At 42.6% G+C, this 14502-nt stretch overlaps 1 protein-coding gene across 3 annotated transcripts in view; it reads left to right on the forward strand.

Moving 5' to 3' along the window:
- ASTN2 (astrotactin 2) overlaps positions 1 to 14502 on the forward strand; it is a 693046-nt gene that overhangs the window by 321887 nt on the left and 356657 nt on the right. For all 3 annotated transcript variants that reach the window (XM_081179638.1, XM_081179639.1, XM_081179640.1), the window contains exon 6: positions 10708 to 10854. In XM_081179638.1, the coding sequence (XP_081035764.1) occupies positions 10708 to 10854 (147 nt within the window). The remainder of the gene's footprint in view (positions 1 to 10707; positions 10855 to 14502) is intronic.

Consider the following 14502-nt stretch of genomic DNA (forward strand, 5'->3'; position numbering starts at 1 on the left):
AGAAGTATGTCTTTTTCAGAAAAGAAAATATGTTCTAGCTCCTTTTTCAAAAAATCTTCCTTAAAACTCCCAGCAGATTTCCATCTGTTTCTTCTTCCACAGGGATCAGTTATGAAATAAACAGTTCACTTTTTCATCTTTCTCTTCGGCTGAAGCCCAAACATGCTGAGAGTTTGGGAGCCTCAGTGGTGCTCCTCTGGAGGCTTCACCCGGGACAGAAACCCTGGCTAGATCCCCCTAGATATGGTTCTGTGGAGTTCCCCCTCCCCCATCGTGGGGGGCAGCAGTGGGGCATTTCACTTCAGGTTCCAAAATGCCTCCGGCTGCCCCTGCTCTGTGCCAACAACATTCTGTCAAGATCCACCCACACTCCACCCCACATTTTGAGCAAAAAGATCTAGATGCAGTTTGTGTAAACCAAGAAGATATATTAGTTTGCATAATTCTATTATGTTATTAAAAATGGAAATAAGCAACAAACTATGCAGGCTGCTGAAATCTCTCCTCCCTATGCTAAAAAGGCTACTGCACCTCCCTCCGACTTTGCAGGTTACACCAGGCAGTATCCACATAATTGAAAACACATCTTTTCAGCCATAAGTACTAGAAACCATTTTTTGTCAAGTGAGAGCTTCAGGAAGCAAAATAATACAAACAACTGGGGGCTTTCCCATGCTCCTATAGCATTCTGTGTTTCTTTCGATGTAGAATTCACCTGATTGACAATGGGACATATTTCATAATCCATAAATTAAGGAATTTCTTTTTGTTTGCTTGTTTTATTGTGGTTTATTTAACAGAGGTAATCTTGCACCCTTTGATTAGCATGTGGGGCGGCTTTATGCAGTGCTTCAGCTATTTATTTATGGAATTTATGTAGGCTTTCCAATAATGTTTTTCGCTGGGCACTCACCATATAAAATAATAAAATGGGAAGTTATTCCACAGCTGGGGTGCCATCACCAAGAAGACTCTCCCTCCATCTGGCAGCCAGCTAGATAATTTCATCTGCTGGGAACACGTAGAACAGCAAAATAGGGTTCTGAACTTGATGATCCATATATATGCATGGAGATTAGATAGATAGATATACGATAGATGGATATGAAAACAAAGACATTTGTGCAAATAACATACGAAAAATAGATTGTATTTGAAGAAATTGCCTTGGAAAAATGGTCAGGTTAAGCAAAATTGCATAACAAAAATGAGCATATATTAAAAGAAATGCACACTAAAATGCTGCTATTTTTTTTAAAAAAATCATAAACTCATGTGGAAATGAGAAACTGAGAGAAGCAAAAAAATGGCAGATTCACCCATCACTAGGTAAGCAGAAGAATTTCAAAAGTAGCCTTGAGAACAAGCAATGTAGACTGCAGAGATTTAACAGCAAACCTGTCTCCCAACTGCCCCTTCCATGCAATGCCTCACTGAGTCTCTTGGGGTTGTCAATCGGAAGGTTAGCGGTTTGAATCCGCTCGATGGTGGTGAGCTCCTGTTGCTCTGTCCCAGCTCCTGCCAACCTAGCAGTTCAAAAGCACCCCAGTGCAAGTAGATAAAGAGGTACCACTGTGGCAGGAAGGTAAACGGCATTTCCATGTGCTCTCTGGTTTCTGTCACGGTGTCCTGTTGCGCCAGAAGCGGTTTAGTCATGCTGGCCACATGACCTGGAAAGCTGTATGTGGACAAACGCCAGCTCCCTCGGCCTGAAGCAAGATGAGTGCCACACCCCATAGTCACCTTTGACTGGATTTAACCGTTCAGGGGTCCTTTACCTTTACCTTAATTTGTAATTAGTTTTTGAGTTGCAGGATACTTGGTAATGTGAATTGCCTTAATGAGTCTCTGCCTAAACATAACTCTGGATAGTTACTACACAGTGAACTCCCTTGACAAGTGTGGCCTTCTTTGGTGTTTGGTGGGCAATTCTTACCCCTCCCTTAAGTCTGCGAAAGCATACTGGGCATGTACATGGGCAATTTTGCCATGCTTGGTTGCTTCCTTGAGGTGTTGATCTACAGTTTCCTCCCCTTTCCTCCCACACACATAGGGCTGCTGTGAGTTTGCGGCTGCTGTGTACCAGAGCTTCTCACAAGTGACTTCCTTTCATCTTAATGAGATTGGTGCAGGTTCAAAGCAGCATGAATGACCCATTCACCCCCCTCCCCAGCCCTTTTCCATATTCCTGTAATTATCTTGAGGTGGGAATTTTCAATGAAATATCAAGTGCTGCCATGGAGTGGGAAAGAGAGACCTGATTGCTAGGCATTTTGGCATCCACATCTGGCTCCAGTTAACAAAATTTGTGCTGATTAAAAATTGGGTAATTAAAGTTCATTATGTCTTGGTTGGCTGATTTCCCAACTGTGTATTTATAAAGTTGATTTAGGACTATATTGTTATGAGGAGGTTGAGCTATTAAAGATAGTCATAAATCCATACAGAGTTGTGCATGTCTCCATCAAATCTAGCAATGTGCTGGTTTCCCAGTGTTTCCCTAACTATTAAATTCTGCATTATATTTGTACGTGACGTAAAATCTGCTACCAGAAATATAACACAAGTTTAGCACTCAGGGGGGGAAAATCTGTTTGCAAATAACACAGAAATGAGTACCATATTCTCCTATATTTCTGGTAGAGGCCTTTACAGCACGTGAAAGCTCAGCTATAAAGCAGAAATTAACAGGATATTGCTGAGAAAATGGAATATATGGCCATGTGAATGCAGACCCAGTTAACCCTCCAGTGCAATAAGAGGAGGAGAAGAAGAAACTTGTAAGGTACGTAAGTCATGTTGGGGTGCTTATTATTCCCCTTTGCTGACCCCCCAACTTCTGGCTTCTGCCATTCTTTTGAAAGGTTTCAGAATCTTCAGAGGAATCTGCCACTTCATGGGATGTTTTCTCTAGCAGCCTGTCTGCCCCCAGCGAGTCCAGAGCACATCTAATTGGTGCCAATGGAAAATGTCATGAAAGAGAGGTCAGGAGCCGTGTGACACTGGCAGACACTGCTTACATGCCCAGGGTTACAGGGCACCGCAGGGAGCCTTTGTTTCAGAATCTAGCTGTCCTTCCAGACTAATTAAGTGGCAGCTGATTGGATTGAAAATGGCAATGATGCTTGGATGCCATTCCTGTTCAAAAAAACCCAACAACAAAGGCTTGCATGCCTCCCCCTTAAAAAACAACAACCTTCTTGCTCTTTTTTTCTCTTAAACAAGGGTTTCTTGCTACAGGGCCTTTTCTTGCCCTCTTCCTCAGCATTCAGCTACATTTCAGCTGTTGAGTCTTTGCAGAAACATACCATAAAGGTATAAAGCCTGTCCCACAAGACAAAAAGCTTGCCCCTGAATTTAAACTCTGCTGGGTTTGCAAGGTGCTTCTGGGCCAGAGGAGTGCCAGAAATAGTGTGTGCACATGCGCACGGGCGCTCCTCCACCCCAGAAGTGTGCCAGAAACAGCGCATGCATGTGCTATTTCTAGTGCTCTTCTGACCCGGAAGTCGGTCCCCGTGGCAAGAAAAAAAAAAAGGCAGCACTAAAAGAAAGAGCAGGGAATCCCCACGCCGATCCATGGAACGGCCGTGGGCTGGTTCCAGGAAGCTCATGGGCCGGAAGCGGCCCATAGGCCTTAGGTTGCTGACCTCTGGTCTAGATGTTTCTCTCGTAGAGCCCAGACGTGTGTTTGTGTGTGTGTGACTCCTGTAGAAGCAGAGCACTGTTCACTACCCCAACCATCAATGAATCAATTAATGTTCTCATTTCTTGACTAAACCTGCTACTTGACAGCTTTAAGCTTCTGGGGCAAGGGATGAATAGGTGTTACTTTCATGTTCGTAAAATAAGCCCTGAAATCCAAGGATTCTGTTGCAGTGTGTTTAGTTAGTGCTGGGTCATAAAGTTTAAATTCATCTGTTTTTTAAAGGTCTCCTGTTAAGTCATTTATCTCTTGGTGTGTATTTAAATGCAATGTGCACATTGTGTATGCTCTCCAGGTACAGAGAAAGTTACAGAGTTGAAAACAATTAAGTCTCCTTTCTTTTTTAAAGAGCCTCCAAATAATTGGCTAATACTAGCTGTATGGTATGGTTTATTTATGTACTGCTTTTTAGTCCCCAAAGCAGCGAACAATACAAAAATAAATACACAATAAAAGTACAATACATTAAATATATCCATCAAAATGATGTAAATAGCAGTAGGATTTTCTAAGGCTGACATCATGGGGGTGAGGGGGGGTGAGGAATAGTAGCCATTTACCTATTGCAAGTAACAATTCAAGGGACTTAGTTCAGTGGTAGAGTACATACAAAAGGTCCCAGCTTTAGCCCTCCCCCCATGTGATGACATTAACTTTAATCACAGCGAACCAAGTGTAACAGTTAAAATATTTCAAGGGACACCTGTAATCTACATGCTTAATCCAGGCACTGGCAAAACATTTTCAGAATACCATGAAAGTGTTATTAAATCATATTTCAATAATCAACTGAATAATGTTTGACAACTAGATATTGTGTTGTACGGAAACTCTAGTAACATTTTGAAGGCAGAGACCTGAAAATCAAGAGGTAGTGGCATCAGTTTTCAAGTAAAAGATTCGACTACAATTCCAAAGCAATTTAAGCAATTCCTACTTGTTAACGAAAACAAGCAACAGTAGTTCGAGTTGCTAGCTAAGATAATGGTGCAAAACGAGTGTCCAGAAAAACATATTGAGCATTTCCCTCCCCACGTCCATGTTTGATGCTGTTAAATTGGGGTGGGGGTGGGAAGAAGTTTTTATGGTCACATTTCTATTTTTTTTTATATATATAATAATTTTTTATTGCTTTTTTTCCAAGGTCAGAATACATCGTCAGTAACACAACAAAAGCGGTTTTACAGAGGGAAAAAAAAGAAATTATAGAAGAAAATTCACTTTTTCAAATCAATTTTCATGATCAACCGGACTTCCCCACGTCCTCCATCCCCTGCTTTCTTTACAATAAAAATAAACAGCAAATTAATACCTTATTTCATATGTTTTTGTGTTTTCATTTAGTTATATAGTCTGCAATTTATACTTTTCTAAATCATAACTTAGTTTCCGTCATTTACCAATCTCAATACTGAAGCATGTTTTTCCCAAAGGCTTAGCAAATTCTCAACATTCATATAACTTATAGTGTTTTTGTAAATAGTCCTTAAATTTTTTCCAGTCCTCTTCCACTGCCTCTTCTCCCAGATCTCGGATTCTGCCTGTCATTTCGGCTAATTCCATGTAGTCCATCAGCTGTGAATGCCACTCTTCCAGCGTGGGTAACTCCTGTGCCTTCCAATGTTTAGCTATAAGGATTCTTGCTGCTGTAGTTGCATATAAAAAGAAAGTTCTATCTTTCTTTGACACTCTCTGGCCCACAATGCCCAGGAGGAAGGCCTCTGGTTTCTTGTGAAAGGTGTACTTAAACACCTTTTTCAACTCATTATAAATCATTTCCCAAAAAGCCTTCACCCTCGGGCATGTCCACCAGAGGTGAAAGAATGTTCCTTCAGCCTCCTTACATTTCCAACATTTATTGTCAGACAGATGGTATATCTTTGCAAGTTTGACTGGGGTCATGTACCACCTGTATACCATTTTCATAATGTTTTCTTTTAAGGCACTACATGCCGTGAATTTCATACCGGTGGTCCATAACCTTTCCCAGTCTTCAAACATAATGTTGTACCCAATGTCCTGAGCCCATTTTATCATAGCTGATTTAACTGTCTCGTCTTGAGTATTCCATTTAAGCAACAAGTTATACATTCTTGAAAGCACTTTCGTCTTAGGTTCAAGTAGTTCTGTCTCTAGTTTTGATTTTTCCACCTGGAAACCAATTTTTTTATCCTTTTTAAACACCTCTAGAATTTGGGCATAATGGAACCAGTCTCGCACCTTTCCCTTCAATTTTTCAAAGCTCTGCAACCTCCAAGTATCACCATCTCTTTCTATTAACTCACTTTTTTTCCCCAGCCACTCCCCATGTTACGTAGTTTAATGGCTTTAGCCTCCGTCGGTGATAACCACCTCGGGGTCTTACTTTCAAGTAAGTCCTTATATTTAGTCCAGACAATGAATAGAGCTTTCCTGACAATATGGTTTTTAAACAGTTTATGAAGCTTTACCTTGTCGTACCACAAATATGCATGCCACCCAAAAGCATTACTATGCCCTTCCAGATCTAGGACATCAGTGTTTTCTAACAGAAACCAATCCTTCATCCAGCAGAAGGATGCAGCTTCATAATACAATCTTAAGTCACATTTCTAGGGGGTGGACTGGATGACCCTTGGAGTACCTTCCATTTCTACAATTCTGCAGTTCTGTGATTCTGCAATATTGGGTGTGTGTGTCATACCGATGTACATTTTGTTCTAGGTGGCTTAGCTTGGTCAGAATCAAGTATACACTTCCAGAGTTAATGTTAAATACATTGCTTCTGGTAAATGAACCGCCATAGCCAAGTGGGCTCATATGGGAGCAGGTAGTCATTAAAATGTCATTATCGTAACCAGTTTAGGCTTAGTTAAAATGGTTTAAAAATATGTTTTAAGAATCTCAAAAGTGATTTTTTCTGATGCCTGTTTTGATCACTTACTGCGGTTTCCCCACTTACCTCCTGGGATCAAGCTGAGATCAAGGCTTTTATGTTTGTGATAGATACTTTGTAGAATGCAACAAATATTTTAGTGTGGAACAGCAGAATTATGTAATGTGAGCACTTGCCTGTCTTAAAAGGAACCAAAATAAAAAAATTCCTTCCAGTAGCACCTTAAAGACCAACTAAGTTAGTTCTTGGTATGAGCCAGACTGATACCCAGAGAGAACTTGCTGCGAGACAGACCCAAAAAAGAAAATAACAGAACACCTCTAGTCATCACATACAGCTCCCAAGTTAAAACAGTACAACGCATCATCAGAGATCTACAACCTCTCCTGGACAATGACAGTTCTCTTTCTCAAGCTCTGGGAGGAAGACCTTTCATTGCCTACAGACAGCCACCCAATCTTAAACAACTCCTAACCCACAATAATACTACAACCAGACTTAATACGGACACTGGCACCAGAGCCTGCAATAAACCCAGATGCCAACTTTGCTGCCACATACACCCAGACAACACCATTACTGGCCCCAACAACATCACACATACCATCTCGGGACTATTTAATTGCTCATAGTCTAACATTGTGTATGCCATCAAATGCCAACAGTGTCCTTCAGCTCTCTATATTGGACAAACAGGCCAAACCTTACACCAAAGAATAAACGGACATAAATCTGACATCAAGAATCACAAAACAGAGAAACCAGTAGGAGAACACTTCAATCTCCCAGGACATTCTATACAAGATCTCAAAGTAGCTGTTTTACTACAAAGGAATTTCAGAAATAGACTGGAAAGAGAAGCTGCTGAATTGCAACTCATTACCAAACATTACCAAACTTAAAACCATGGAGAGACCTGGTCTGAACAAAGACATTGGATTCTTACCTCATTATACATGACTAAGCCATTTCTCACCTTCTCACCCCTTACCTTTTCCTGTAAGACTTATTACAGTCGTTAAGAGTCGTCAACAGGCTCATCTCAGCTATCTGCCAATCTCCCATTCCCACCACCCTTCTGAGTAATACCCCTCCCCACCTTCTCACTATATAGAAGGGTCTGGCAACTTCTGTTTCAGTGTATCTGAAGAAGTGTGCATGCACACGAAAGCTCATACCAAGAACTAACTTAGTTGGTCTTTAAGGTGCTACTGGAAGGAATTTTTTTATTTTGACTATGGCAGACCAACACGGCTACCTACCTGTAACTTAAAAGGAACCAGTGCATCTTGGACCTTTTTTGGGCTGGGACAGTTCTTCACTGAGTGCATGAACTCTAAGCACTCATCCACACTTCCCCATGTCCTGCTGCTTTTCCTCCGGGAAAAACTGCACTTTGGCTCTCAGTCGGAGCAAATGGCAATTGGGTTTTCCATGGATTGCTATTTGTTCCAATTTAGAGCTAAAGAGTGGGTTTTTCTTAGGAAAGGAGCAGGGCATTGGAAAAACTGCTCAGGCCTAGAAATTAAGGGTCAAGCCGAAAAAGCTCTCAGACCCATGCTTTCTAGGCATGGGGCAAGCAGAAGTATGAGTGAGCCTACAATTCTGTTTAGTCTGCCTGTAGGGAGCTGTCCAGTCTTTCAGAGAATAATAATCAGTGTGCAAGGTTTGCCTGCCAATTCAGTTCCGATTTTGAAATCCTTCCCTTCCTGGAACTAATATTTATTTAGTTTTGGTGCATGTATTTCTCCTTAACTTTCAAATCTGTGTGGCCTGTTCTCTGCTCTTGCTCAAACTGTGTTATTATAGCAGAATTGACCCAATTATTACAGGAAAGGAGGATTCGATGTTCATGTGGTGTTGGCATTTTCCTTGTTTCCGCAGCCCCCTCCCTGTTTCTTTTTCTTTTGCAAAGAGAACATTTTGGCCTTCTTAACTTGAAGGCAGAAAGGGCAACGGGCTTTCATTCAATTAGTTTCACGGCCTTTGTGTTGTGCAGTAGGGTTGCCAATTTTTCTTCTGCTAGCACTGTAACTTGCACTTTCCCCTCATTAAACTGGCTTTATTAACAAGATCCGCAGGAGAACTAGTTTTGGTCTTGATGGAGGCCCAACTGCAGCACAATATTCCTTGGAGCTGCTGTGTATCTTGGCTCTGCATAGACTCAAAAGGTTCTGCTGGCTCTGAATAATTTCTTAGGTGTCAGCTTTTTGGCATGCGGGATGTTAAGACTGTTGGTCCACAGAGAGAGGGCACAGAGAGAGGCAGAGAAGCACTGTTTGACCCTCATGGCTCTCCAGTGCTGGGGTTGGTCTAGCATCAGATTTGGGCTGCAAAGAGCCTGTCTTCATGCTGTCAGAAATTATTTTAGCCCACACTTGCTGTGAGAGGCCCTTTGCAAGAATGACCTTGAGCGATGAAAAGGCTTTCTGTGACTAACAAAACGGATTTTGCTGTCTCTGTACCATTGTAGCTCATACCAAGTTCCAGCTTTTATGTGCTCTGCAATTCCAGCTGATTTCCCTATAAATGGTTTTACATTGGAGAATACTTGATTTTTTAAATTCTTTTATGTAAAAAGTGTATTAATTTTCTTTGGGGAAAAATTACTGTATATAACTATTGATGTTTCTCAGAAGACAACAGCTTCTTATGTAAGGGGAAAATAGTTTTGTGTCTTTTATTTAGTTATCTTCCTTTATCAATTAAAGTTTAATAACATTTCCCCTGCTCCAATATGTTTGGGATTGAGGGAGGGGGGATTGAAGTGTTCTGTAAATGAGATCCACAAAGAAGGGCGAACAAAGGAGTTTCTTTAGTGCATAGGCGCCGACTCCATGGGGCTTGAGGGGGCCCGAGCCCCCTCAAAAATTTGTTTTGGGGGGGCTCCGCCCCCTCAATAATCTCCGGCGCCCCTCCAGCAGAGCGCCACCGCCGCCCCTCCCCCAGCCCAAAATGCACAGGGGCGGGCTGCATGCCTCCTGCCCTCCCTCCCGAGCAAAAGCTCCACCCAATTTCCTTCGGAGCTGATTAATAGGCGCAGCACGCTCTCCCCTATTCGCTCACGAGGAGGCGGCGCCACTTTATTTGCATATTCATGAGCTTATTTATTATTCATGAGCTTTCCCGGGCCCCCCCAATATTTTTTATAAGTCCGCGTCCCTGCTTTAGTGACTAATTTCACAGCACCAGATTTGATGTTGTTCCTTCTGCAAATGTCAATTACAGTACCTGTAGCAGGTAAATGTAGGTGAACCCCTGAGAGATGGCAAGGAGAAGCATAGTCTGGTTTTCCACAAACACATTGTTCCTTTTTTAGCAAGGGACCACAGAGATAGGTATCATAAAGGATTGAGTCATCAATTCAAAATGGAGTGCTTTATAGGCAGGTGGGCAAGTGGGGAGATGGGAATACCAACATGTTTCAAGCTAAAGCCCTTCCCTGGTGGGTGGGGGGAATAGTTCAATAGAAACTTCTCTTCAAAAAGCATGGCTGTGTGGCTTCTTTTACAGGAACATGCATAACCAAGTTTCTCTTGAACTAAATATCCTAAGATGGAGACCTTATTCTAGCTTAAAATGTATTGGTATTCCAGCCCTCCCAACCACAAAAATGCTTTTTGTGCCTATTACTCAATTATTAATGCTCTCCATTGTTGGGGTGCTACCCAAGAAGGTACTGAAAATGCCATTACTACCTTGGTGATGAAAATTCTGGTCAGAGGTAGTCTGAAGGCTCAAATCTAAAACTTTCTTTATCATGAATAAGAACTGAAATAAGGTAATAAATTGCTGTCTATAATTATATGACTGAGAACGCAGGGAAGGGTGATGTGAGGAAGTCCAAAGATTATGAAAATATGACTTATGAATAACTGTATTTTATTTGTATTCTTGTTTCATTCTTTGTTTATTTCTTAATTTTGCTTTGACTTTTTCTGTCTGTTGTATGGTGATGGTATTTTATATGTTTGGTGGTTTGTTTGTTGTTTAAAAATTGCAATAAATATATATATATATATTTTAAAAAAAAAACTTTCTTTATCATGCCTCAGTATGGTGATTGAGATGAGAATGGGCTCTGATCTTTCTCTTCACATTGTAACTGAGTTTTTCTTTTACTTCCCAGGTTCCCTGAAGAGCCCTGTGAACAAGACAGCACTTACCTTAATTGCCGTGAGCTCCTGCATCCTGGCCATGGTGTGTGGTACTCAGCTCTCCTGCCCACTGACTGTCAAGGTGACACTCCACGTTCCTGAGCACTTCATTGCTGATGGTAAGAGCACCAGCCTCACTGCTATGATGATAATTGCAGAGCCCTTCTCTCACACCCCAAGCTTCCTAAAGATGTCATAGGCCATCTGGGGCAGAGGGGTTTGGGATCTTTATTTTAAATTGATCTAGCTCAGCATCTTGTCTCTGATTGTTAGGGTGGCAGAAAACCAGAGTGTGCAGTTTTTCATAAAAGGACTTTTTCTCAACTTGTTATTGCTGCTTAAATTTAATTGTGTGTAATGTACATATTTGATTAGGAATTGCAGATACACACTTATAACAAAACAAGCAATGAAAATATAGTATAAATTATTCCATTTATATTCCCCCACCCCCAGTAACATATAAGGATTTCTTTAATTGTTTTTTATGTCCTTCCTCATGTAAATATAGTTTTTATGGCAAATATGAGATAAATAATCATGAGCTCACATTAACAATAAGAATTATCCATCATTCCCAATTTAAAAATAAATATACACTAATATATGCTGGCATGCGCTCAAGTAGATACCTACTGGTGATTATAATATATACATTCAAATGTAGAAAGGGGCAGCAAGATCTTCAGGCCATGAGTAATGGATGGTGGATGTTTATCCTTCCAACCTCGAAGAAGTCTCTGCTTCATTTTAGTGCTTTGTTAAATGGCAGCACAATCAAATTTTACACTTGTGCTGTTTAGCAAGTCCAAGTTCCTGTATTTACCATACTTTTCTATGTGTAAGACACCCCCTATTTTGGGGGGCTCAAATTTAAGAAAATGGGGGGAAGATTGCCAGTTGTTGAGCTTTTTTGGGGGGATTACCCTGGGTTGTTCAGCTTTTTTTAGGGGGGGCTTGCCGAAAATCACTCAACCTCACGCATCGCTAAATCCACCTTTCGTCTGTCCCCTCACCGGCAGAAGCTGCCAATCGCCCACACAATTGCTGCAGCGTCAGCCAATCAACACCAACCATTGACGCAGCAACCAATACAGTGGTGCCTCGCAAGACGAAAAGAATCCGTTCCGCAAGTCTCTTCGTCTTGCGGTTTTTTCGTCTTGCGAAGCAAGCCCATTAGCGGCTTTGCGGATTAGCGCTATTAGCGGCTTAGCGGGCTTAGCGGATCAGCTGATAAGCGGCTTAGCGGCTTAGCAGATCAGCTGTTAAGCGGCTTAGCAGATCAGCTGATAAGCGGCTTAGCGGATCAGCTGTTAAGCGGCTTAGCGGTTTAGGATCAGCTGATAAGCGGCTTAGCGGCTTGGGAAAAAGAGGGGGGAAAGGAAAAAAACCCCGCAGGAACTCGCAAGACATTTTCATCTTGCGAAGCAAGCCCATAGGAAATTCGTTTTGCAAAGCACCTCCAAAACGGAAAACCCTTTCGTCTAGCGGGTTTTCCGTCTTGCGAGGCATTCGTCTTGCGGGGCACCACTGTAACATGCACAATAGTTGCTGACAGCTGCAGCAGCAACCAATCAAATGTCCACCCTATGCACTACCCGTCTATAAGACGACTCCCATTTTTTTAGCATGCTTTTTACAGGAAAAAAACCTAGTCTTATAGATGGAAAAGTACAGTATTTGTGATATTTTTATATTGCCCTTCTCTTTAGGGATACTAGGAGAGTGCAGCTGGTAGAGCAAGAGGCTCTTTGTCTTATTTTCATGGGTTTGAGCTCCACATTGGGCAAAAGATCCCAGCATTTCAGAGGGTTGCGCTAGATAACCTTTGAAGTCACTTCCAGCGCTGATTCTTAATGGTCTCCACCCATTCCCCTGGTCCCATCTCATTCTCCCAAAGTCCTCTTAATTAGGCCATTGGTTTTCAACTAGTCCAGTGTTTCCCAACCACTGTTCCGCGGCACACTAGTGTGCCGCGAGATGTTGCCTGGTGTGCCGCGAGATGTTGCCTGGAGGGAGGCGGGCGAGTCGGGCGGTGAGAGGCGGGGCGGCGGTGGCGAGGAGAGGCCGCCCAGCGCGGGGCTCTTGCCATCTGGCTGCCTGCGAGCTCGGCGGGCAGCGCCTCCGTCTGCAGCGTCCGCCTCGCGGCTCTCATTCCCTGCCCCGCCAAAGCTCACCCAGCCAAGCCGCGCTCTCCTTCCTGCCTCGCTTTGCTGCCTTCTCCCCCCCCACCCCCAAAGCTTGGAGGTTCCCTGGCAAGGGGGAGGGAAAAAAATTGAAACTTACACTTTCGTGCGTCCCTCCCGGCGTGACGCTGCGCGCTGACGTCACGGGGCTGTAATGGTGGTGTGCCTCGAGATTTTTTTCATCAAACAAGTGTGCCTTTGCCCAAAAAAGGTTGGGAAACACTGAACTAGTCTTCCATGGCACCCTGGAGTGTCCTGAGGAATGTTCAGGGTAGCCCCAGGGCCCGTGCTTTCATTAAATTGCATCCCATATCTTCCTACATTATCTCTCTCTCTCTTTCTTCCTGAAGAACATCCAAGGAAACCAGCTTTAACTTGCAGCCAATTATCTTCCTGAAATAAAACATTGGCAAAAAAATGGGGAAATGCTTTTGCATGACTGATTATTTTCTTTAAATCTCTCTCCCCCCCATTCAACAACAACAAACAAACAAAAATCCTCCCCAGCTTCAGTAACTAACAGTTCCTTAGTTTTACACAGGGTTGTTGAGAAATGCAAGAAAATAGCAAACTAACTTGATGGTGTGTTTGCCTGGATGTGTGTGTGCTCTATAAGGAAGGATTTAAAAATAACCCTGAAAGTGAGGAGTATCTACAGTGTTTTTCGCTCCTTCTACCCCCAGCATTGCTCCCCCCCTCTTCTTCTCTACCTCCCCCCCAACCGGCAACGCTCCTCCTCCTTAACAGTCACGTATATTTCCTAGAACAGGGATAATGTTGCAAGAAAGCACCATGTCTGCATGTGTGTCTTGTGCTGTGCGGTTCTTGCTTTCCCTCCCCACAACAGCAAAATATTTCTGCTTTTGATCTTAATTGCCCTCTCCAACCCCTACCCCCAGCATGTGTGCACAAATTTCGGGAAAGGCAGGCTGGAGCTGCCATGTGGAATACGTCAGCTCAGCCCTGCAGAGCAGTGGCATTTCATGGGTTCCCATTGACACATGTGCTGCCACTTACATGTGTGCCAAAAAGGAGCAGGGCAGAATGGGGAGGGGACAGGGAAATCCCCGCTTACATGTGTCCTGTAATGGAACGCTAGTGTAAGTGGTTTGCCACAGGAGAGCTGCGGTTCATCAAGGTACCTGAGGACTCAAAAATGTTGAAAATGCCTGAATTAGGCTGAGAGACACTGATTGTCCTAACAACACCTAGTAAGCTGGCAAGCCCAGTAGGATTTTGAACCCAACTCTCCATTTTCTAAGCCCATCACTCTGACCACAATACAACACAGATTTCAAAACTCTTTCTCTCTCTCTTTTGAGAGAGTGCTGCGCTGTTTTGTTTATCTCTTCCTGATAGTAGTATTCTTTATGAATTTTTTACCCCACCCTTCCTCCCTAATGAGCCAAGGGCAGCAAACCCCAGAATGTTAACACAATACAATTAAAAAAAAACCCCTAATAATAAAAGTGAATAAAAACATCTAAAAACAATTAGAATTACCTAAAACAAATAAAAGCAATTACATACCCTCACAGCTTATAATTTCCAGGGATAGTTATCTCATACATCAAATGCCTG

This window comes from Podarcis bocagei, assembly GCF_964188305.1.
Source record: "Podarcis bocagei genome assembly, chromosome: Z".
Classification (NCBI taxonomy): domain Eukaryota; kingdom Metazoa; phylum Chordata; class Lepidosauria; order Squamata; family Lacertidae; genus Podarcis; species Podarcis bocagei.